This window comes from Myotis myotis, unplaced genomic scaffold (assembly GCF_014108235.1).
Source record: "Myotis myotis isolate mMyoMyo1 unplaced genomic scaffold, mMyoMyo1.p scaffold_m19_p_18, whole genome shotgun sequence".
In the NCBI taxonomy this organism is placed as follows: Eukaryota; Metazoa; Chordata; class Mammalia; order Chiroptera; family Vespertilionidae; genus Myotis; species Myotis myotis.
The window spans coordinates 42500262-42522355 of NW_023416322.1; the positions used below are offsets into that span (position 1 = coordinate 42500262).

The window sequence follows — 22094 nt, forward strand, 5'->3', positions numbered from 1 at the left end:
CCAGGCTGGAGGGGGACCCCGAGGAGCTCCACATGGGGCTGTCCTGCCCACGTGTGCCCCATGAGGGACGAACAGAAACGCCCTAAGCAGCCCCTCACCATCCTGCAGTGGGGCCATCCCCTGGCTTGGGGCTCCCAGACCCTGCGGCCAGCGAGCAGGGGGGGAGAGGTCTTCGGCCCCTGAAGAGACCTGGCCAGGCGCCTGGCTGGGCTGGGAGGAGAGAAACCCATCGGGGGCGGCAGCCTTCCTGTCCCCCCAGCCCAGGCTCGGCTGCAACAGGGAGACCCTCCCCGCTGCACCCCTGAATCTGACCACCGAGTCCACGCGCAGAGCCACACGCCCTTCCACCGCGTTCTGGGGAGTGTGTTACGAAGCAGCGGTGGTCCGGCCGCCACCTTCCCATGGAGTCGCCTGTGCAGCCCCGTTGGCTCAGTGTCAGGAGAGGCAGCGGCCCCTCCGCCGAGTGGCCGGAAGGAGAGATTCCGCCGGCAGCTCTGGCTCCTCCAGCCGCAGCCCCTCGTGAGAGCCGCTGGGCCCATCTCTCCCTGGGACCCGGCTTTTCCTCGGTAACGCGCGTCTGAACAGAGGCCAGGCTGACCCCAGGCGCTGGCAGGAGACGGGCGCCTTCTGTCTCACCGCCCATTCCCCCCCCCCCCCACCTCCAATCTATTCAGGGGGATAATCGGGAGTTCAATGGTCACAACAAGAACTGGGTAAGCTTTTGGCTGATCATACGAGGATCTGTCAGCAACGGGGAGGCCACCCTCCCACCCGGGGCCCTGGAGTCGCAGCCGCAGCTGCAGGGGCTGGCATAAGGCTCCTCCTCTCAACAGTGAAAAGGGAAAGACGTTTCCTTCTTCAGAGAGAAGGGGGAAAGCAGGGCTTCGTGGGGGCGCCGTCTCCACAGGCCAGGCGGCAGCAAGACGGGTCAGAGCCCCTCCAGCCGCCCCAGCCGCCGGGCCCTGGGCCTGTGGACAGTCAGTGCACCAGGCCTCCAGCCGCCCGGCCCAGTGCCTGGACGCCCCAAGCCAACAGCCGGGTCCAAACAGCCACATGCCGGCGGAGCCTAAACCGTCCTTCAAAATCTTATAGAAACTGCCTGGCTGTGTGGCTCAGTGGTTGAGCGACCCCATGCACCAGGAGGTCACGGTTCGGTTCCCGGTCAGGGCACATGCCCAGGTTGCGGGCTCCATCCCTAGTGTGGGGCGTGCAGGAGGCAGCTGATCGATGTCTCCCTCTCTCAAATCAATAAAAACATTTAAAAAATAAAACGTATAGAAGGTGTGAGGTTTGGTTCTGCTTGTACTGCTGGGGCGGGGGGGGGGGGGCAGGTGAGTCAGGACCGCTGTGGGGACCTCCGTGGGGACCTCTGTGAGGACCGCTGGGGACTGCGTGGGCTTGGGGACAGTGGGTGCTTGGGGAGCCTCACCCCAGCCCTGTCTCCCGCCCCTCCACCGCGCACGTGTGTCCGTCCCCACAGTTAGAAGCTTTAAACTGCCGGCGTGTGAGGCCCCTGCAGACGCTCACCAGCCAGAGAAGGTGAGGTCCCTCCTACAGGGAGGCCACCAGGCTTTCCCATGGGAACAAGGACAGGAACCGTGGCCACTTCTGCTCGTGTCTGACCCTGGAGAGCGGTGGGGGCTGCAGCCGGCTCCTGGCTGGGCACTTCCCGGGCTGAGCCCTCGCCCCCTCCAGCCCCACTGGCAGGTCCGAGTGTCGCCTTCCCCACGCAGCGCTGGGCTCCCGTCACTCGGTCAATATTTGAGGGGTCCAGCCTCACCCAGCCAAGAGCGTCACGGGCTCAAGGGCACTGCCTCCCCCAAGGGTACGCCCGCCCTCGGGTGCCGATAGCACAGGTCACGGGGGTGATGCGGACGGCGGTGCCACAGCTGAGGCTCCTGCAGCAGCCGGAGGCCTGTGCCCCCCTCATGGCACTGCCCTGCCCCCCAGCACAGCAGCAGGAGCAGAAACGGCAGAAACTGAGCAAAATGAAGAATTCCGCCCAGAACTGGCTGTGCTTCCTCTGCCGCATAAACACGCAGACCCGGGAGCCGGCGCGCCTCTCAGGGTGTCAGTCCTCCACCAGCGATGGCGGGGCGGGTGCTGGCCGTGCCCGGCCGCGGCATCTGGTGACCGTCCGCCTTGTGTCTTCTAGAACAAGCCTCCGTGTCAATGCCTTTGGCGTCTTTTCATGGAAAGAAACGAGCAGGCAGGGGAGAAAGCGGCCAGGTCTCTGGTGGGAGTTCCGTGCCCCCTCACTTCCCGTCGCCTCAGCTGCCGGCCCCGCAGTGACGACCCCCAGGGCCTGGCCCCCCCGGGACCTGCGAGCCCCTGGGAGCGTCCCTGCTTCACCTGATGGGCTGTCAACACTTCTCAGAGACGGTGGCAGGTCCCACCCCGGCCCGTCCGGCGGGTGCGGGAGGCCACCAGTCGCTGTGTCTCTCTGTGATGTTTTCCTCCCCACCCCCCTCATTCTCTCTAAAGAAAATCCACGGAAAAATGTCCCTGGGTGAGGATCAACACGAAGAAAACAGGGAGGAAAAACCCGGTGCTGAAGCCAGGAGTGGCTCTAGAAATGTCTCTAATGGACACCTTTCCGCTGAACTCTAAACACGGGGTGTGCACGTGGACGCCCCAATCAGGCTCTTATCCTCCGGCGGGATCTGAGTCCCGCCGCCAGGGCTCCGGCCTCCCGGCCCCGCGGCTACTGCGTGACCGAGCAGAAAGGTCGGCAAAGGGCAGCCCTCCAACCTGCATTCTTTGCATTCTGTTCCCAGCCTGGTTTTTCCCATCCCTTCCCCAGGCCAGGCTTGGGGAACGGCTGCTGGTGCCACGTGCGGGGAGGCAGTGTTGCACAGAGTCCGCCCTGCCCTCCCCGGTTTACATCCCAACTAGAAAAACGAGAACAATCCCGCTGGCTCCGCTCTCCGCTCACTGTGCTGACGCTGTCAGTCCTGCTGCAGGGAACGCCTGTCGGCCAGATGTGTCTTCGTTGCCAGTTCAAGAGAGAGGCGGCCGCTTTTCAGCACCATCTAGAGGTTCTGTCCTTCGTGGGGACAGGGCCGTGTGCTGAGAAAATGACTCCTCGGGCGAGAAAGTACCGCGTGTCCGTGGGGAGCTGGGCCTTGGCATTTCACAGGGAACCAGCCGCAAAGGAACTGGGCTGCGCCCGGATGACACCATCGTAAGTGTCCCAAGTCCCGGGTAAGCAGCAAAGTTGGAATGTGAGGCTGGAGTGCATCGTGGTGTCACCCCGCCCTCCCCGACAGCAGCCTTCACACCCCGTCCTTCCCCAGATCAAGGACCCGCGCGACTGTGGAGCCACAACTAAGCAGCCGGTGGCCGAGGGGACAGGCGGCGAGCCCGGACACTGCCTGCCCCTCTCTCCCCGAGCCTGGAGGAAGCAGTGGGACCCTCTCCCAAGGGGTGCCCAGCCCACGTCAACGTCCTGCGAAGGTCACGAACCCCATTGAGGCCTCTCCCCTCTTCCCAGCCACCCTCTCGGGACGGTTTCCCTTTAATATATATATATATTTACTGATGCCAGAGAGGAAGGGAGAGGGAGCGAGAGAGAGAAACATCAATGATGAGGGAGAATCACCGATCGGCTGCCTCCTACACGGCCCCTGCTGGGGATGGAGCCCACAATGACCAGGAATCGTTGATGCTCAACCACTGAGCCTCTCGGGCCTGTTTGTCTTGAACATGGTGAGTATGGTAGCAACCATCTCAGGTAGAAACTACAGTTTACCTTTAACCCTGCTGTTTGGCTTCTGTACTTATTTGCTTTGTTTAACAATAGACAGGTTATTTTGGTTTTCTGAATTATATAAATCACCCCATTCGATTGAATACCCTATTGATTATGTGAATATCCCCTGGGTTGTGGTCATACTGGCCTTAGAAAGCACATTTTCCCTTCCCTGGGAAGGACAGCACGGTTATCCCAAGGTCAGAGGGCTCCAGTTAACGTGTGCCTGTGGACTCAGTGTTCAGAGACCCAAAACAAAAACTGTGCTTTAGATAACAGGCTAAGTCTGACCAGGTTCCTCATGCCAGACCGGAGGGCTCTAGATAATGTGTTTCTGTCAATTCAGGGATCCAGAGACCCAAAACTGTAATTTAGACACAACATGCTGCTTCTGCTTCTGTAAACTGCTTTTTTGCAAACCAGGTTCCTCATTCCAAACCTGGGGATGTAATCAATACCTTTGTGATCTTTGCCTGTATCAGTCTTGTGTTGCGACCATCTTATTAGTATGAGATTTGGGAAAGCAGAATGGCCCCTCATAGTCCCGGATTGCAATCAATGTGACTCTTCAATTCGACTTCTGGAGGCGTCCTTCTGTGATTCGCGGGGTACATTACAACCATGGAACCTCAACTGTGGCAACTTCTTTGACCCTGAATGACAGCAGGTGAACCTCCTGGGGTGTCACTCTCTGCTTCCGGGAGGAGGGAGGCGATGGAGGGGGGAAGCAGAGACGAGGAGGAATGGAGGGTGGCGGCAGGAAGGCCAGGGTGAGAAGGGGAGACGGAGGCAGGAGGGGTGACAGGAGAGGAGGCCTCCCTTCCCAGTCCCTCCGCCCTGTGGCCCCTCCATCTGTTCCCTCCCAGCAGCCGGCCTCCGGTGCCTCCCTGGCCCCCCTCGCTGCACGGAGCGGGGTGCATTGTGCGGGGACGGCCCCACTATCTTTCCAGAACTTGTTCATCATCCAAAACTGAGGCCCTGGACCCATCGAACAATAACCCCCTGAAACCAGACTCCCGCTTTGTCTGTTGGCTTTTCATGACGAGACTGAATAGAACTCGAACATTCTAGAGGGATGACCTTTAAGTAGGTTAAGTCCGGGCGGGGCTGGAGCAGGGCTTCCAGGGGGGCAGTGAGAGGCCGGAAGCTCCTCCAGCCGCTGTTCCCACGGCCCGGGGGTCCCACGCGCCGGGGTGAGGCCGCGACACCCTCCGCAGGCGCCTGCGCACAGCGGGCCCTGCACGCGGGGCAGGAGGGAGGTAAGGATGCTGAGGTCCTGGCCGCGGGCAAAGCGCAAACTTCCTCCCTGCGCTCCGCCGCCCCTCCCGCCGCGGCGCACGGGGTCCTGGTGAGGCTGCCTCGCGTGGCTCCTCTGGCCTCACCTGGCTCCGTGGGCGCGTCCGGCCCCCAGACTCACTCCGGACCCGGGACCGACAGGCCCCAGCTGTGCGCGGGGCGGGGGCGCGGGCGGGGCGGGGGCCGGAGGCGCAGCTTTGGCGACGGGGCTCCGGCGCCCGATCGGTCCTGACCCGCTCCCTCAGCTGCACGAGGGGCAGAGTGGCTGGGGGCTGAGTACATGGGTGTCGGGGTGCACTGCAGTGCCCGCGCCCCGGGGAAACGGGGTTCTGGTCCCTCCAGATCAGAGGGGAGAGGGTGAGGGTGGCCGTGGGGGTGGAGGCGGCCGGCGAACGGGCGCCGTCTCCGTGCGAGGCGCTGCCGGGCCGCCCGGGGCCGGGTCTCCTCCATCCGGACCGAGGCGGGTCCGGAGGAGGACGCGCCCCCCGCGGGCTGTGCGGGCCCCGACCTTCAAGGCGACGGCGGGGAGTCAGACCCACGGGTGCGGGCGGGACGGGCGGGCGGGCGCGGAGGGGCCTTTCCCGGCGGCGCGGCTGCTCCCGGGCGTCCTGCCGCGGGAGGGGTCCTCGCTCCGGGGGCCTGGAGCGCGCCCTGGGGGCGGCCTGCCCGGCGCGGGGACTGGAATTCCAGGCTCGGCGGCCCGGTCGCTCCCGTTCCCCACCCCCAGCCCCCACCCCCCACACACCCTCCCGCCCCGCCGTCCTGCCCGGAGGAGGGGCGCCCGGCCGCGGTGGCGTGAGCGGGGCCGGGCCGGGGGAGCAGCGCCGCCCCTCGCCGGCGGGGCGGGAGCGGGCGGCCCATTGGTCGGCGGGCGGCGGCCCAGCCCTCGGGCGGGCGGAGGCGGGGGCCGGGCGTGCGGGGCTGCGGGCGGACGGGGCTCCGGGACCAGTCGGATCGCGCCGCCCAGGGAGCGAGCTCGGAGCGTGTGCGCGGCGGCCACTCCCGGGCCCGGAGCCGAGAGCCAGACCCGAGCAGCGCCCGCCATGACCCACTTCAACAAGGGCCCGTCCTACGGGCTCTCGGCCGAGGTCAAGAACAAGGTGCGCGGGCCGGCGGGTGGGGTCCCCGGGCCGGGCGGTGCCCCGCGCCCGGGCTTCGCGGAGCCGGACGTCGAGCGGCGGGAGTGACGGCGCCCCCTCCCGCCCCGGCGCCTCCGGGCTTTGTTCCCGCCGCGGCCGGACGGTCGGCGGGCGGGTCCGGGCCGCTGGATCCTGCGCGCGGGCCTGGGTCCCGGGCCCGCCCTCCAGCCGGGGTGCACCCCGCGCGGCCACCCGCCTGAGAGGGACCGGGGACAGCCCCCGCCGTGCGCCCCGGGCGCCGCCGACCCCGCGCCCTCCCCCCACCCCTCTGCTGAGCGCGCCGCGGGCCAAGTTGGGGGGTGCGCGGCCGCCGGGCCCTTTGTTCCCGGGGAGGGACCGCCGAGCGCCCCCCGCCCCCCCGACGCGGCCCCGGACGCGGACCGGCGGGACCTGGCTTCCCGGACCTCGCGCCTCGGGACAAAGCGCGCGCCGCTCTGCGCTGCCATCGGCGGGGACCTGAGGGCTTTTTGTGCCTTTTTCTCTTTCTTTCTTTTTTGATGAAAACTGAGAAGTTTGTGTCCCGGAGGCTGTAACGGTCTCGGGTTGCTCCGCGGCTGCTTTTGTTCGGGGCGGCCGGCGGGGTGCGCGCGCGGCGGCCGGGCGGTGGGCGCTGGCTTCGGCTCGGCCGGGCTGCGGCCTGGGGCCGGGATGGGGGCCCCCTCCCCAAATCCTCTCCTTCCTGCCGCCGCGCATTCCTGGCCCGTGACATCAGGGCTCGGGGCGCAGCCAATCGGCGCGGCGCTGCGCACAGACCGCTCATTGTCTGGCCGCGCCGCTGGCCGGAGCCACAAAGGGCCGCCGCCGGGCGGGGGCCGCCTCCGGAGCCGCGTCCGAGTGCCCGGCCGGCGGAGCGGGGCGCCCAGCGCGGGGCCGGCCCGGGGCGTCTCGTCTCCCCCGCCCGGCGGACCGAGGGGCTGGGCCGGCTCGCCCGCCGGTCCCCGCATCCGGTGGAGCTCAGCCGAGATCACGGCGGGGCCACGGCAGCCCTCGCTCTGACACAGCCTGTGCGTTGTTCCTGTTCGTGTTCCTGTGCGTCGCCCTCACTGGGAAAGTTTCCTGAACTTTTTAAAGAGCAGAAAAGTGAGGGCTTGGGTCTGACGGATCCCAATCCCCGCCCACGGCGGACCTTGCAGACAGCGCCCCGGGTTCAGGGGTGGGGGTGCACCCTGGGCCTGGGGGTGCAGTGGTTCTGGTTCTTGGCGGCAGGGGCCAGCCCGAACCCCCTCTTGTGAAGGGGAGCTGACACGCGGTCTGTGGTCTGTCCCGGGACGGCCTTTCTCCGGCGTTAACACCCAGCCCGTTTCTCTTTTGTGAAGATGAGCAGCTTCTCCTCACCCTGCAGGGAGGCTCCGCGCGGCCGCGGCTGTGCTGGTTGGTCAGACTCGGGGGTTCGGACACTGGACACTCAGTCGGGACCCGGCCTCTGCCAGCAGCCCTCCCCCACTCGCCCGAGCAGCCCGGGCTGGGTGGCCGTCGTCATCAAGACCAGGAGGGTGCGAGGCTGGGGGTTAAAGAAGAGCCACGCAGCTCAGCCGCTGAGCCTCAACCCTGAACCCCCGTGGCGGGCTCGGTCCCCAGTGTGGGGCGCGCAGGAGGCAGCCGATCCATGATCCTCTCACCATGGGTGTTTCTATCTCCCTCTCCCTTCCTCTCTGAAATCAACAAAGCATTATTTTTAAGGGTTCAAGAAGAAAGTTGGAACACGCTAAGCACCTTAACGCTAAGCAGGATTCTGAGGGCAGGCTGGGGTATTCTTCTCACCTGCTCCCCCCCCCCTCCCCGCTTTTTCTTCATGTGCTGCATAAGGTCTCTTCTCTGCGAGGGTTTTGCTTTTTCCTTAAAACCTCATTTAACTGAATGGAAAAAGCATAAGCCCCCTGGGGGGGGGGGGCGCGTGTGGACGGGCCTTGGGGTCCAGCCCACGGGATCCTCACGTGTGGACGGGCCTTGGGGTCCAGCCCACGGGGTCCTCGTCCGCTCCCTGCCACTTCTGCCTGGAGTGACGCCGGCAGGTGAGGTTGCTGATCCGAGAGGCTGAGATGGGGCTTGTAGTAAGTGCTCCATGTCTACGCCGCTCGTAAGAGAACATGCCTGTCGGGCTGTTTCTCAGACGCGTGAGCCGCCTCTGGAAGTTTCCCGGGTCTTTAAAGCCTTTGGTCTTTTCTATCGGACCTGTGAAAGCATCCGGACAGTCTTTGATCTCAGGTACTTTAAAACTTCAGGGCGAGGGGTAATCTGTAAACGTAAGATACTTGCTTGCCAAGATGATCCTACTTGGTAGAAGCCCAAAGTTACTCTTTTTTAAATAAATGGACAAGAAGATGTTTGAAAAACGGCCTAAAAGGTCGGATCTTTCAGCCTGGCTTATGATCAGTGTCTCTTTAGTAGCAGTTAAAGGGTCAATAACTAGCAATCCCCAGAGACCTGTCTAGAGCCAAGGATGGGGCAGTGTAGCAGCTGGGCAGGTAGTTCCAGGAGCCGTGGGATTAGCAAGGTCCCAGGTGGCTCACCCAGCCCTCCGGGGCGGCAGGAAGAGGGGGGCACCCTGTGTCTGAGAAGCGGGGCGAAGCCTGGAGGAAGCAGCCTTTCCTGACACGTGGCGTGAACGGGGCGTCGGTCCGGGGGTTCCTGGTGTGGCCGAGGCTGCCGGGACACAGTCTTAGCAAATGATATGGGGCACTTCTGGGGGGGGCGGTGGGAGGAGGCGCTCTGGGAGGAGCTGATGGGGATGTTCAGCCTGGAATCACAGGCACAGCCTCACAGCTCTGCCCCAGGGAATGTGGGATCGAGCTCACAGCATCTCCGTGGTTACAGCCGGGTACCCGTCCCTCAGCATCGAAAAGCCACAGGGAAGACTGCTGCCAGCCGGGAGGTCCCTGAGAAGTGGCAGAGCCCCCGGCGATGGCTCCGCAGGCCCCGGTCCCGGAGGCCCACCCGTGCCCGGGCACACGCGGTCACTCCAAGGGGGCCCTGGTTGGAGTGACCCCGCGACTCAGCGCTCAGTCACGCCCGGAGGAGTCTGCCCTGTTTTGCTGCCAGAGCCCCAGCTTCATGGTCAGATGCACCCACGGTTATCTACAGCTTCCCCCCACTTCCCGGCTCAGAAACAGGCTTCTCATTCAAGGCCTCTCCTGGTCTGTCTCCCCACCAGCCACAGGCTCTCTTGTTCGCGGACGAGGTCGTCCGTTAGGATCTGTGTTTTACACCAGAACTGGGCGCAGGCGGAAGCTCAGTGAGCATCGCTGGGTCTGATGAGCTGGCCCCTCAGGGATGGGGTTTGTCGCGCTGTGGGAGGCGTCTGCAGGGGGATGTTTTTGACGGCCGTCGTGGTTTTATAGCTTATTTTTCTTCAGCATGTTTATTAGTTAATATGACACTGAAAACGCATCACTGAGGTTCCTTCTTTCTCACTGGGGTTCTCTCTGAGGCCCCAAATGGGGGGGGGACAGCACCGCCACGTGGGGGCAGGCGGGTGAGGAAGGCGCATCGGCCCATGTGCAGAGCCCGCGGCCCTGAAGCTCAGTGGCCGGCTCGGGGCAGCCCGGACGCCCGGGACCTGCGAGGGGACTGTGTGCCTCTCCCCACTCCCTTAGGGGCCAGCAGTCGCCCCCTAGAGGCCTTGCTGGAACTGCCCCCTGCTGGGGGGGGGGGCAGGGAGGCCATTGACTTCCCAGCGTGTCCTGAGCCACCATGACAATGATCTGTGACAACAAAACAGATCACACCACTGGATGCTCTTGGGTCCCAGCCAGTCCTTCCCCTTCCCACCCAGGGAGCGGGCAGCTGCTTCTAGGGGGGGGAGAGGGGCGGGGCAGCGGACTAGGGGCTGAGGGGCAGGTGCCTGCGGCTCCAGGCCTGGCTCCAGGCTCTAGGCCCCGGCACTGGGTGTCCTCAGCCCTGGAGAAGCCCGGGCACTGACCGCTGCACCGTCAGCCTGAGCTCAGGGTGGAAACCCCGGGGCTGGTGGGCTGGGCAGGCTGACTGCGGGGCCGGAGCTGGACTTTGGGGCCGTCGTTACGCAGAAATACAAGCACATCTCTTGCATTTTCTAAAACCTGGCCCTGGGGACTCGGAGGCTGTCGGCGAGAAGGGGGAGCCTGGTGGCTGAGGATGGACCGTGGGGACTGACTGGGTCAGAACCTCGGTTCTAGCTCTGACTCTGGCCGAGGAACCTGTGTCTCACCTGTGACGTGTGTGTGTGGGGGGGTGTCACCTGCCTTCCCAGGGATGTGGGGAGACACAGGTGTGTCTGCAGGCAGCTGCCGCCTGGCACCCGGCCCGCTCTGACACGGCGCTGTCCTTCCCCTCCCCTCGCGGCGGGATGCGCGCTCCCCGGGCCCCTGTCCGGGCCCAGCCGTGGAAGCAGGTCCCTGAGCAGAGACTAACCCTGAGTCTCCCTCTGTGCGTGGGGGCATTTCTCCTGCGGGTTCTGCCCCCGCCCGGCCATGCGGGTGCGAGGGGCTGCAGAAGGCGCCCGGTGGACAGTGGACGGAGCGGGCCTGGTGCCCGACTTGGAAGAAAGTGGGGGACAATCAGTTCACACCCATGGCTCCGCTTTGGATGTGGGACTAACACCAACCGCCCCGCTTCCAACCCAGTGCAGGGCCGCGAGCCCGTCAGACGCCCACCGAGCCACCGCTGAGCTGGGACCCCCCCCCCCAGGGCACCCCTGCCCTGCCTGCCGGCCACTGCCTTCTCCTGTCTACAGAGGCCTGCGCGCTACATGTGCTGGCGCACCCCCCCCCGCCCCCCCCCCCCCCGGCCAGGCTTTGGGTTCTGAAACGTTCTCCCCCCTTCGGTGGGTTCTGCCACCTTCCAGCACTTTCTAAAGCTCAGGCGGGCGGCTGCCTCCTGGAGGGGGCGGAGCTTCTTGGTCTGAGGCGCATCGCCAGCCCCACGAGGGGCTCAGCCCAGACTAAGTGGTTCAGGGCATCTCTCTCGCTTACTGATCATCGAAACCCTTTCCTGCAAATGGAAAGTGCAGGCGGCAATGGCGCCATCTCAGCAGGGCAGCTGGGAAGCAGTCGAGGGGTCGGCTTTTGTGATGTCGGAAGGAAGAAGGAGGAAACCCTCCTGGGACTTGACCGGGGCTGGAGCTGCTAAGGCCCCGGCTCCTACACGGGACTGAGGCCAGCGCCTGGGGAGAGGGGAGGGCAGCCCGGGAGCTCCAGGCCACGGCCCTGTGCAGACCCGCCAACGGGAGGCCTGGACCGGCCCTGCCTCCGGCTGCCGCGGGCCAGGGGACCGCTGAGCGGGTCTCCGGGAGGCACCTTCCCAGGAGACTGGCAGGAAGGAGGAAGCGGCGATGCTTGTCTCCAGGTGGGAGAATGGGACAGTGTCTGAGCCGCAGGCTCCATCAAAGGTGCTCTTGTTCAGACAGGGGGTGCCCGCGCTGGGCCGGGTGCAGGGAAGGTGCTGGGGGGTGGGGGGGCCAGGGGAGGGGCAACCGGCCGAGGGAAGAGGCTCCCAGAGACAAGCTGGCAGGAGTGGGGGACCCATGGCTCAGCCCCTCTCCAGCCCCTCTCCGTGGCGAAGTGGTGCCGGATGGCGGAGGCGGGGCCGGGAGGAGCCTCGGGCTGGGGCTGCTCTGCCCTGGGCCTGGGCCGAGGCCTCTGGGGCCTGTGGCTCTGCTGGTGGCTGTCAGCAGCCCTCGCGGCCTCCCCTCTGGAGACCTGGCCCGGTGCTTCCACCCTCCGGGTCTGTGCCCAGGGAGCCCGCCAGCCAGGGCGACAGCAGCTCCGTGGGGAGAGGGAGGCCGGCCTGCCTGGCGAGTCCACCTCCCCATCTGTAAGGAGGGGCAGGGACAGTTGCCCAGGGTCTCCCAGCTCAGTCCCCACCCCTGTCTCGTTGAAGGGACCCCTCCTTGGCTCCTGAGGCTGCTGCAGTCAAACAAGATGCCCGGCCGGCCTGGCTCAGTGGTGAGCGTCGTCCTAGGAACCAGGAGGTCACAGTTCCATTCCCAGTCATTGGTCATTGCCGGCTTGGTCTCCAGGTGGGGCATGCAGGAGGCAGCTGATCCATGATTCTCTCTCTCTCTCTGAAATCAATACAAATATATTTTTTTAAAATAATGTTTTATAAAGACTCGCGCAGACCAAGGCAGCCTGGCTCTCTGGCTCACCGAGTGCGCGTGACCACTAGTTGCCCCTGAGGCTCCCGGGCAGGGTTTGCATGCACCTTGAATAACTTGTCATTAAGCCGGGATCTTTTGGACCCGGATTTTCTTAACTGCCCCACTTTCACCTTGAGGGCAGCACGTGTGCCACTCGCTTCCAAATCGTCAGCGACCAGAGAGAGCAGACCTGAATCTGAGTCGCCAGGTGCCCCTGGCTGACGTCCGGGCCCAGCGGGCGTGGCTGTCCCTCCCGGCGGCGGCAGCGGCGGCTCCGGTTACCCCTCCGCGGACTCCCGGAGCCGTGGACAGAGGGCCCTTTATCAGAAGCAAAACAAACCCGCGCCGGCTCCATCGGGGACGACTAGAGGGGAGATGAAGGCGATGGCTGCCCAGCGCACAGGCATCAGGTGCCGAGCCTCGTGACCAGGGACGCTCTGCGTCTGGCGTTTTCCTGGTCTGGTCTCACCTCCGGCGCAGGGAAACCACTCACTGGGTGCCCACCGCACCCGGCGTGGGCTCGGGCTGGGGGACGATACAGCCGGCCGCCCGCAGGAAGACACGGGCAGGTGGTCTCAGGGACGCAGGCCCGGCCCCCAGGGGCCCACACCTCCCAGGAGTCACTGGCCGGGCGGGGCTCTGAGCCTGCCGCGGGCCCTGGCGGGTGGGGGTGAGGACGGAGCGGGGTCCCTTGGGTTCCGCATGTGCCAAGGCCCCGCGCACCCACGGGCTGTGCAGTGCGTGAACCCTGAGTCGTTACCTCCTCTGGTTCTTCGGGAACAACCTGCCTGCTCCCTCCCTGTGTCAGTGTGAGCGTCACACCCCGGCAGCTGCTCTGAGCTCCGCCGTCCAGTCCGCACAGAGGGCAGGCCCCGAGGGCCGCGTCGTCCTGTCCCGCGTCAGTGACGCTGTCTGCGCGAGGCCTGGGTCCCGACCTCGAGCTGTGTAACGGCGTCTTTGCTTTCACGGTGGCCGCGCGCCGGCCTCAGGGCTTGGTGTCCATCGGTGCCCGTTTGGAGAGAGGAAGTGGTGCCCGGCCTGGTCCGAGGACGGCTGCACCTGAGGGGCGGCTGGCTGCCTGTCTCTCCGAGCAGAGACCCTGACCTCCGTCCTCAGGACCGATGCGCGTGGGTGACGGTCACCCCGCCCCCGCCGGGTCCTGGCGGAGCCGGGAACCAGATGAGCAGGAGACAGGTTCGCAGGAGCGTGACCAGACGTGTGCGTCTGTGCGGACCGGCCGCCACCAGAGCATGGGCCCCGGGACAGTCGGCCGGGAGGCTCAGGTGCCCCGTGAGCGGAGGACACGCGGGTGGGGCTCGGGCTTCGAAGGGGAGGAAGGCAGGTCACGTGGAGACAGCAGAGCAGCTGTTGGGTGCGTGAGTGCCGGGCGGGTGGACTTTGCTCACACAGGCCTCCCTGCCCCCCACCGGCCCCAGTGAACCGCAGTAGCCTTCTGGGAGGGGAGGCGGGGAGGGGGAGGCCAGAGGCTGAGGTTTTTTTTGGGGGGGGGGGGTTGGGGTATTTTTTTGGGGGGGTTAGACTTTTGTTTCTTACAAATAACCAGCTTAAAACAGTCACATCCCGGCAGCCCTGCCCCGGTGGCCCCGGGAGGACAGCGACTCCTGGGAGAACAGGCGGGTTAGGTTACTGCCTCAGGTCACACGTTAGAGTGTTTGACGTCTCCTTCAAGGCATGTGACCTGGCCGGTGGCATCCCTGTGGACGCGGGTGCGATGCAGGGGCTCCAGGGGGCAGGTCCCAGGTGGGGATGATGCTAGGCCTGACCCTCATCCTGTGCCAGGTCTCCAGGCAGCGAGGGGGGGGGGGCGGTGGCCAGTCCCTGTCTCTCTGGTCTCCCGTCATGTTTGACACGTGACTTCATTCTCTTTGGGGCAGATACCTCCCCACACCCACTTCCTCTTCGTCTCTCGCTTTCGGGGGGACTTCCTGCAGGGGCCTCCCGCAGGCTCCGTACAGGGGTGTCTGCCGGGGGGCGGGGGACAGGTGGGAGGCCCCGCTCCGGGCACCTGAGGACGGGGAAGCACCAGCAGGCAGCGTAAAGAAATGAGGCTGATGGAGGACTGGGAGGGGGCGGTGCTGACGGTCGGGCTGCAGTCGCCAGGCCTTTCACTCAGTGGGTTAGGCCGACAGCGCGTGGCCAGGAAGGACACGTGGCATCTCCCGCCGGACGCCTGGAAATGACAGCTTTTAGGTGGAAATGGTGGGTGAGCTCCACCGGCCGAAGCTTCCTTTCTACACGGACTTGCTCGAGGGCCGCGCCAGACCCCCGGAAGCCGCCTGGTGGGTGGTGGGTGAGTGCCCCGCCTGCCTGGCTGGCTGGCTGGCTCCGACCCGCTGCGCCCGGGAGGAGAGACCTCGTGAAATAGATTCCTTTTCCCAGATGGTCTCACGAGAATGTTCTTTTCATTTCCACCTTGTTTGTAAGAGAAGAGCACACGTTCCTAAATCGTGAATTCTCCGTAGCTGGCGTGGCTGCAGGAAGCTCACTTCTTTTCAAAGTATTAACAGTATTTGGGCGTAAAAGCCAAAACCCAGTCACGGGACGTGGGCGACACCTCGTGGTTCGCTCACCCGGCGTGGGCGCCTCCTGCTCCCAGCCCTGCCGATGGCGGGACCTCCGTCCTCCGTCCAGGCGCCCACGGGAGGCCCGGCTCTGCTGCCCCGGAGCCTGAGTGTCTCCGCGAGGCCAGCCTCCAGGCCGAGGCTGGGTCTGGGACACGTGGCGCCTTCGCTGACTCCGCGTGGAGTCTCTGTTCCGTGTCGTAAGGCCCTACGGGCCGTCTCTCCCTGCGTGTCGCGAGCGGGCGCGTGGGGTCGGGCGTGTTTTCCCCTCCTCGGTCCCAGCTCCTCCCCACGCTGCCCCGTTGCCCCGCTCACCCAGGGCAGTTTATCCGTCCTGAAGCGCCAGGGGTGCGCTGGGTCGGCCAGTGAGCGCGTGTCCCGCCGTGGTCCCCGCGGAGACCGGCAGCCGAGGGGTGTGAGGCCGGGGGACGGGGAGGCTCACGCCGGCCCTGTGTTCCAGATCGCGTCCAAGTACGACCCGCAGGCCGAGGAGGACCTGCGCGGCTGGATCGAGGAGGTGACCGGCATGAGCATCGGCACCAGCTTCCAGCTGGGCCTGAAGGACGGCATCATCCTCTGCGAGTGAGTCCGCCCCGGGCCGAGCCCCTGGGGGCCCACGCCTCCCCCACCCCCACCCCCACCCCGGCCAGGGCACCGCCCGGCCCCACTGCCCACCCCCACCCCGGCCAGGGCACCGCCCGGCCCCACTGGTGCCAGGGCCTACGCTGCCTACATGGGGGCTGTGGGGGCCCAGCCGCCACCTCCTGGGACCCGCAGCGAGCTGTCCTCTCCCCCCAGGCTCATCAACAAGCTCCAGCCGGGCTCCGTGAAGAAGGTCAACGAGTCCTCGCTGAACTGGCCGCAGGTAACACCCCCTCAGGGCAGGTAACACCCCCTCGGGGCAGGTAACACCCCCTCAGGGCAGGTAACACCCCCTCAGGGCAGGTAACACCCCCTCAGGGCAGGTAACACCCCCTCAGGGCAGGTAACACCCCCTCTCAGGGGTCATTTTTTTTTTTTTAAGATAAATCAAGTGGGGAGCTTGTAGGTGTTTCCTACTTTACAATTTCCTTTTTATATATTTTTTTATTCACTTCAGAGAAGAAGGGAGAGAGAGAGAGAGAAACATCAGTGATGAGAGAGAATCATGGATCAGCTGCCTCCTGCACGCCCCAACCTGGGCCTGTGCCCTGACCGGGAATCGAACCGTGACCTCCTGGTTCATAAGTTGATGTGCACCCACTGAGCCCCGCTGGCCAGGCCAGGTGGTCCCTCTTTAGGCAGCGAAACCTGATTACGTTTTCAAAATAGACATTTTAGCTGAAGTCTGTATGGTGGCTGTGTTTTGGTTTTTTGTACCATGTTGTTTTTAACGCTTCCGTGATTCCTTAGGGTTAGCTCTGTGATTATTAGATGTTTCGTCTAGAAGTTCCCTTATATTTAGTCTCTTCTCAGAGAAGACCTGACAAGTTTACACATAGCAATGCCACCTAGACTAGGGGAGAAACGGGAGGAGAGCGAGGAATTTAACGACTATCGGGCGACCACAGCACGAACTCTGTGACACACAGGAATGCGTGCGATTCAGTAAAACTGCACAGTTGAGTCTTCAGGGTGTGTTTTGATAGAGAAGAGAATAAGCATTTAGCAGCCACAGATTTATAGGTAAGTTAAAACCAAAACACGATGAATGGATTATGTGCCTTTTGACAAAGAGAACGTCAGCCCTGGAAAACACGGGCACAGAATTCTTAAAAGCACATAAGGAAGAGCATGGTTTTGCAAAACTAAAAGAAATATCCTTTAAAATTCCTAAAAAGGCCCGGCCGGTGGGCTCAGTGGTGAGCGTCGACCTGTGACCCGGGAGGTCAGGGTTCCATTCCCGGTCAGGGCACAGGCCCAGGGTGCGGGCCGGGTCCCAGGAAAAACCAGTGCATCTCCCCCTGGGAAGGGCTCTTCTGCACTCGCTCCTCTCCCGGGGGAGCCGTGCCCCGAGGGAGCGGCCAGAGCCTCGCCGAGCAGCGGCCACGAGGACGCAGAGGCCCCGGTGACAGGGTCCCTCTCGCTGCCGGTGCCATGTGACCCTCTCCTTCCAGTTGGAGAACATCGGCAACTTCATCAAAGCCATCCAGGCGTACGGCATGAAGCCCCACGACATCTTCGAGGCCAACGACCTGTTCGAGAACGGGAACATGACCCAGGTGCAGACGACGCTGGTGGCGCTGGCCGGCCTGGTACGTCCGTGCCGATGTGCAGCTTCCACTGCGCGGGGAACGGGGACGAGCTGCTTCTTCGCTCCCCCCGCCCCGGGGGTTCAGACGGGCAGGGAGGGCCTGTCCCCTCCGTAAGCCTTGGCTCTGTGGGAGGCTGCTGAGCCCGTCAGACGCTCACACGCCTGAGGTCCCAAGTGTGGGCAGCGCCGGAGCCCTTCGCCTGTGGGTAGACCTTCGGCCGAGCTCGGCCGGCGGGGCTCAGGGCCTGTGTGTGTGCTCCCGTCCAGGCTAAAACCAAAGGCTTCCACACCACCATCGACATCGGCGTGAAGTACGCCGAGAAGCAGACGCGGCGCTTCGACGAAGGGAAGCTGAAGGCCGGCCAGAGCGTCATTGGTCTGCAGGTGAGGTGGGGGGGGGGGCTTGGTCCCTGTTCAACCGCACGCACCCCCGCCAGCGAGGTGGCCACCGTCGCAGGAACACAGACCTCGTGCAGTTTGGGGGGGGCGGGTGTGGGTTACAGTCCGTGTCCACGTAAAGCCGCGAGATGCTGGTGACGGCTGAGAGGAGACCCCGGCACGTCATCCGACCACAGACGTGGCCGCGGGCGACGACCCTTCTCTACCTGCACTGCTTCTCTGAAGGGGGTGCACTTGATGAACTCCCAGGCACCATGGGCCCATGAGGCAGTCTCACCGGACCTCAAGGCCGAGACGTCTACCCGGGGCAAGCGCTTGGGGTGTCGGCTCCGCTCCTGGGGAACCCCCAGCCGGGGTGTCTTCCCTTCCGCGGGGCCCTGGAGGGTGTCTTGGGGACACCTGGCTTGGGGCCCGGGGTGGGCTTGGCCCCAGCACTGTCTGCCGCACGCCCCCTCCAGACGGTCGATGTGAGGTGGGCCCGTAGCTGCAGGCACACAGGGTACCCGGGGAGAGACTGGAAACCTGTTTCCCAGGAGTCAGCTGGTTACGTGATGGCAGGTCCATCGGAGACAGCGGTAATGTTAGCACGACAGGCGTCGGGGACGAGGCAAACACGTCTCTGGTCAGTTCATCCCTTTTTGTTAGGAGCTGCACGTGCGTGTTGGGGTGTTTCCACGCGTGTGGGTTCACAGACAGGCGCACGCCCCAGGGGGAGCTGGGAGGGGGCACCATGCTCACGGCAAACACCCGAGGGCGGGGTGTGACCGTCCCTTCCTCTCTGCTTATGCGCCTGTGTGTTTTCTGAATCTTTTCCAATGAGCAGGCTTCACTTTTGGTAAAAAAAATGTTTCCTTTAATCGGGTTTTTAAGGAAAAAAAGACCCAAGTGTAGAAACACGCCCATCCTGGCTGACTGTCGTCCCTTGGCCACGCGGCCCCCGCGGGGAAGGGAAGGGAAGTTTGTTCCTGCGGCTCTGACCTTGGCGGTGCCTGCCCTCCGGGCTCTGTCCCGTGGACGCGGGGGTGGCAGGACAGCCCTGCGGCTCTTTCCCCGTGAAAATGGGCCGTTGGGGGAAAGGTTGGAGCTGCGCTTGTTCCGCTGCAGAGAGGACCCCTGGCGGCTGCTGCCTGTTTTATGCCAAACACACCTGGGGCAAAAGCTGCTGCCCCTCCCATCCCGTCCCCGAGGCGGCCCCTGGCCTATGGGGAGGGAGGCGGCGGGGGGAGTTAATTTCTCATAATCCCGCCTCTGTGGCAGCTTTGTGTCCGTCCGTCTGTCCCTCCTGCTGCAGTTTCTGTGCAGTTAACGATGAGGCCTTTGTAGCCAGTGAGCTGTTGGAATCCTTCCTGTAAACACACCCTTCAGAGGGCGGAGGAGACTGCGCCCTGAAGGCTGCGGCGTCCGGGAACTGATGCCGTTTTATTTTGTAACTTAAAGATGGGGACCAACAAGTGCGCCAGCCAGGCGGGGATGACCGCCTACGGGACCAGGAGGCACCTGTACGACCCCAAAATGCAGACGGACAAGCCCTTTGACCAGACCACGATCAGCCTGCAGATGGGGACCAACAAAGGGGCCAGCCAGGTAAGGGGGCCGCGCCCCGCCGTCGGGCCCAGCGCAGAGCAGCCGCTGCGGGTGTGGGACACGGACAGGAGGTTCCTTCCAGGAGGAGGTTTTGCTGGGAAAGCACAAGAGTGACAGGACCCTTCTGCAGCCACACTGTACGCAGCTCCTGCTTGGTTGGCGGTTAGAACAGCCGGCCTTCCTCCCTTCCCGGGGGGAAGCTGAAAGGCTACCAACTCCAACTCCAAGCGCACTGCTCCTTCCAGAGCTCCGCCACGCACGTGTGTGTGTGTGTGTGTGTTGTTTTTTTCATTGATTTCAGAGAGAGGAAGGGGGGGAGAGAGAGAGAGGTAGAAGCATCAGTGATGAGAGAGAAGCCTACTGGGGATGGAGCCCGCACCCCGGGCCTGTGCCCTGAGCGGGAATCGAGCCGTGACCTCCGGGCTCAGAGGTTGACGCTCAGCCAGGAGCCCCGCCGGCCTGGCCCGGCCACTACTGTCCCTCCTGCCCCTGCCCATCACCTGTACCTGCTCCCGAGAGAGGGCAGCCCTAAGCCGCGGTAACGTCTGTCCTTGCCCGTCCCAGGCGGGGATGCTGGCGCCGGGCACCCGGAGAGACATCTACGACCAGAAGCTCACGCTGCAGCCCGTGGACAGCTCGACCATCTCCCTGCAGATGGGCACCAACAAGGTCGCCTCGCAGAAGGGCATGAGCGTGTACGGGCTCGGGCGGCAGGTCTACGACCCCAAGTACTGCGCCGCCCCCACCGAGCCCGTCATCCGCAACGGCAGCCAGGGCACGGGCACCAACGGCTCCGAGGTCAGCGACAGCGACTCCCAGGCCGAGTACCCCGACGAGTACCACGGCGGGTACCCCGACGACGACCCCCGCGAGTACCAGTACGGCGACCCCGGCCTCGGCCTCGATTACTAGGCGCGGAGCCGCCGCCCCGTCGCGGTCACTCGTGGGCGCCCGGCCAGCCTGGAGTGACGCTCCTCGCCCTCTGAACCCTAGTGCGCTTCCTGTCCCTGAAGGAGAGGCTGCCTCGCACCCCTCCTCCTCCGCCCGCTCTCCCTCCGCAGCTCCTTCCCGGCTGGGCAGGCCAGCCTGCAGCGACGGGACCCCTGGCGCTGGAGCGAAGGGAGCCCGAGGGGCGCGGGTTCCCCCCGACATCTCTGCATCCTCACACTCTTTACGGAACTGGTGTTCGCAAGCAATAGGAGGCTTTTCTCTTACATTAGTGTCTGGCTCCTCCGTGGGAGACTAAACCCGTGCTTAGCGCTCAGGCGCCCGCCAGCTAAACCGAGAAGACGCAGCGTGTCAGCCGCTCGCGACCGATGCCCGTGGTGTGGGTCGCGGATGGAAATGCAGGCGCGGCCCGCGCTCTGGGGACGCCCGAGTCGCTCCCACCTGCGCGGGGGTCTGACGGCGCGGGCCCTTCCTGTTGTGCCAACGTATCGGTGTAGACTTGCTCTGTTTCAACTGTATTTATTGCTGCATTTCTCAGCATAAACTTATCCCAGTGTATTTTTTATAAATAAATATTTTTTTTGAACATTCACATGAGCCAGCAGCTGGTTATGTTAAGGACCCCTCAGGGTCTGTGGTCAGTCGCTGCCTTAACATTTCTCTCCTCAACCTCCACCACGGCGCACTCGGCTTGGGAGGGGCCGGCAGGATGGGGGGGCCGGCAGGATGGGGGGCCAGCAGGATGGGGGCCTGGCAGGATGGGTGCCCGGCAGGATGGGGCGCCCAGCAGGATGGGGGCCCGGCAAGATGGGGGGCCCAGCAGGATGGGGGCCCGGCAGGATGGGGGACCTGCCATTGCACATGGGGACCCACAGCCAGGACTCAAACTGCTCCTGGGCCCCTGCTTAGTCTGGTGGCTCAGCTGCCCAATGTGCCTCACGTCCAGCTCTGGGTCATCTTAATCCTCAGGAACATGGTGGGGGTGGGGATGGGGTGGGATTCTACACTCATGCTCTCGGGTGGAGTCAAGATGACGGAGTAGATGCATAGCTCCCCTCCTCCCGCGACCACATCAGACTTACAAAAATGAGCCCCTGCCTGGGAGACCAGCCGAGCAGAATGCCTGGAACTCAGATAGAAAGAGGCCATGGGAGACCCCAGAGGGGCGGGGCCCACACCATGTGACAGCCATGTCTGGGCTGCAGGGGTCCGCCCCTTCCCGAGGAGCAGGGCTCCCAGAACAGGACACCAATTCCGGGAAGAGGAGGTCCACCCCTGGCTGGGAAGGCCCACCCCTGGCTGGGCCCCACTCTCAGGCCCAGCAAGGGGAGCGGCTGGAGCGGCACCAGGGACTCCAGCGGGGGAGCTCGGGTGCCCAAGTCCAGGGTGAGGGCTGGGACGAGGGCCGGGAACCTTCCCCAGGATGAAGCGCGGGCACCACTGCTCCTCTGTGCCACTCTCCTCCCCCGCTGCCCCGTGCAGGTGGACACAAACTCGAGCTCCCCCTTAGCCTGGCGACCACCTTTTGCCGGCCCCGGTGATTCCCTGAGGCCGCCCCATCCCTCTTGCACCCCGAGCCTCTGGCAGAAGCTCCCGCTGCAGGCTCCCTCAGAGGGAGGGCAGCAAGCCCCACACAGCGGCAGCCAGTCTTGGGGAGCACTGCAGCTCCCACCAGGCAGCCCCACCCACGCCGGGGCCCTCCCAGGACTCCAGACCCCACGCACCTGGAGGCTGGCTCAGGCCACACCAGATGCCCACCCAACCAGCCCTTCTGAAGGAACGACTCCGGGGGCCGGTCCCCACACAGTGCTCCTCTGCGACAGCTACAGCCCGCGCGGCCAGTCAGCCGGGGCGAGCCGCCACCTCAGTGCCTGCAGCGGCAAAGCCCAGCTCCAGCAGGAGGGCACGTGACACCCTACAAGGACACCCCTGGAGAACGGCCCGGGTGGCTAAGGGGGCTGCTCCACTGGCCCACAGGACACTTGTAAGACTGAGAGACACAGCACATCTGCCTACTACATGGAGGTCCACCCAAATGAGATCAGCTCAT

The 22094-nt window shown here is 64.5% G+C and overlaps 1 protein-coding gene and 1 long non-coding RNA gene across 2 annotated transcripts; both read left to right on the forward strand.

The window, feature by feature from the left end:
• The first annotated feature begins 2917 nt into the window (after positions 1–2917).
• LOC118673147 lies at positions 2918–5042 on the forward strand. The gene is made up of 3 exons (XR_004973317.1): positions 2918–3204; positions 3297–3708; positions 4234–5042. It is a non-coding gene; the product is annotated as an uncharacterized LOC118673147 (long non-coding RNA).
• A 932-nt stretch (positions 5043–5974) lies between these two features.
• CNN3 (calponin 3) lies at positions 5975–20636 on the forward strand. The gene is made up of 7 exons (XM_036343331.1): positions 5975–6147; positions 15341–15462; positions 15679–15745; positions 16977–17114; positions 17381–17497; positions 18950–19096; positions 19661–20636. Exons 1-7 carry the CDS (start codon positions 6091–6093, stop codon positions 20006–20008), a joined length of 996 nt encoding a protein of 331 aa, XP_036199224.1. The 5' UTR covers positions 5975–6090; the 3' UTR covers positions 20009–20636.
• The last annotated feature ends 1458 nt before the right edge of the window (positions 20637–22094 follow it).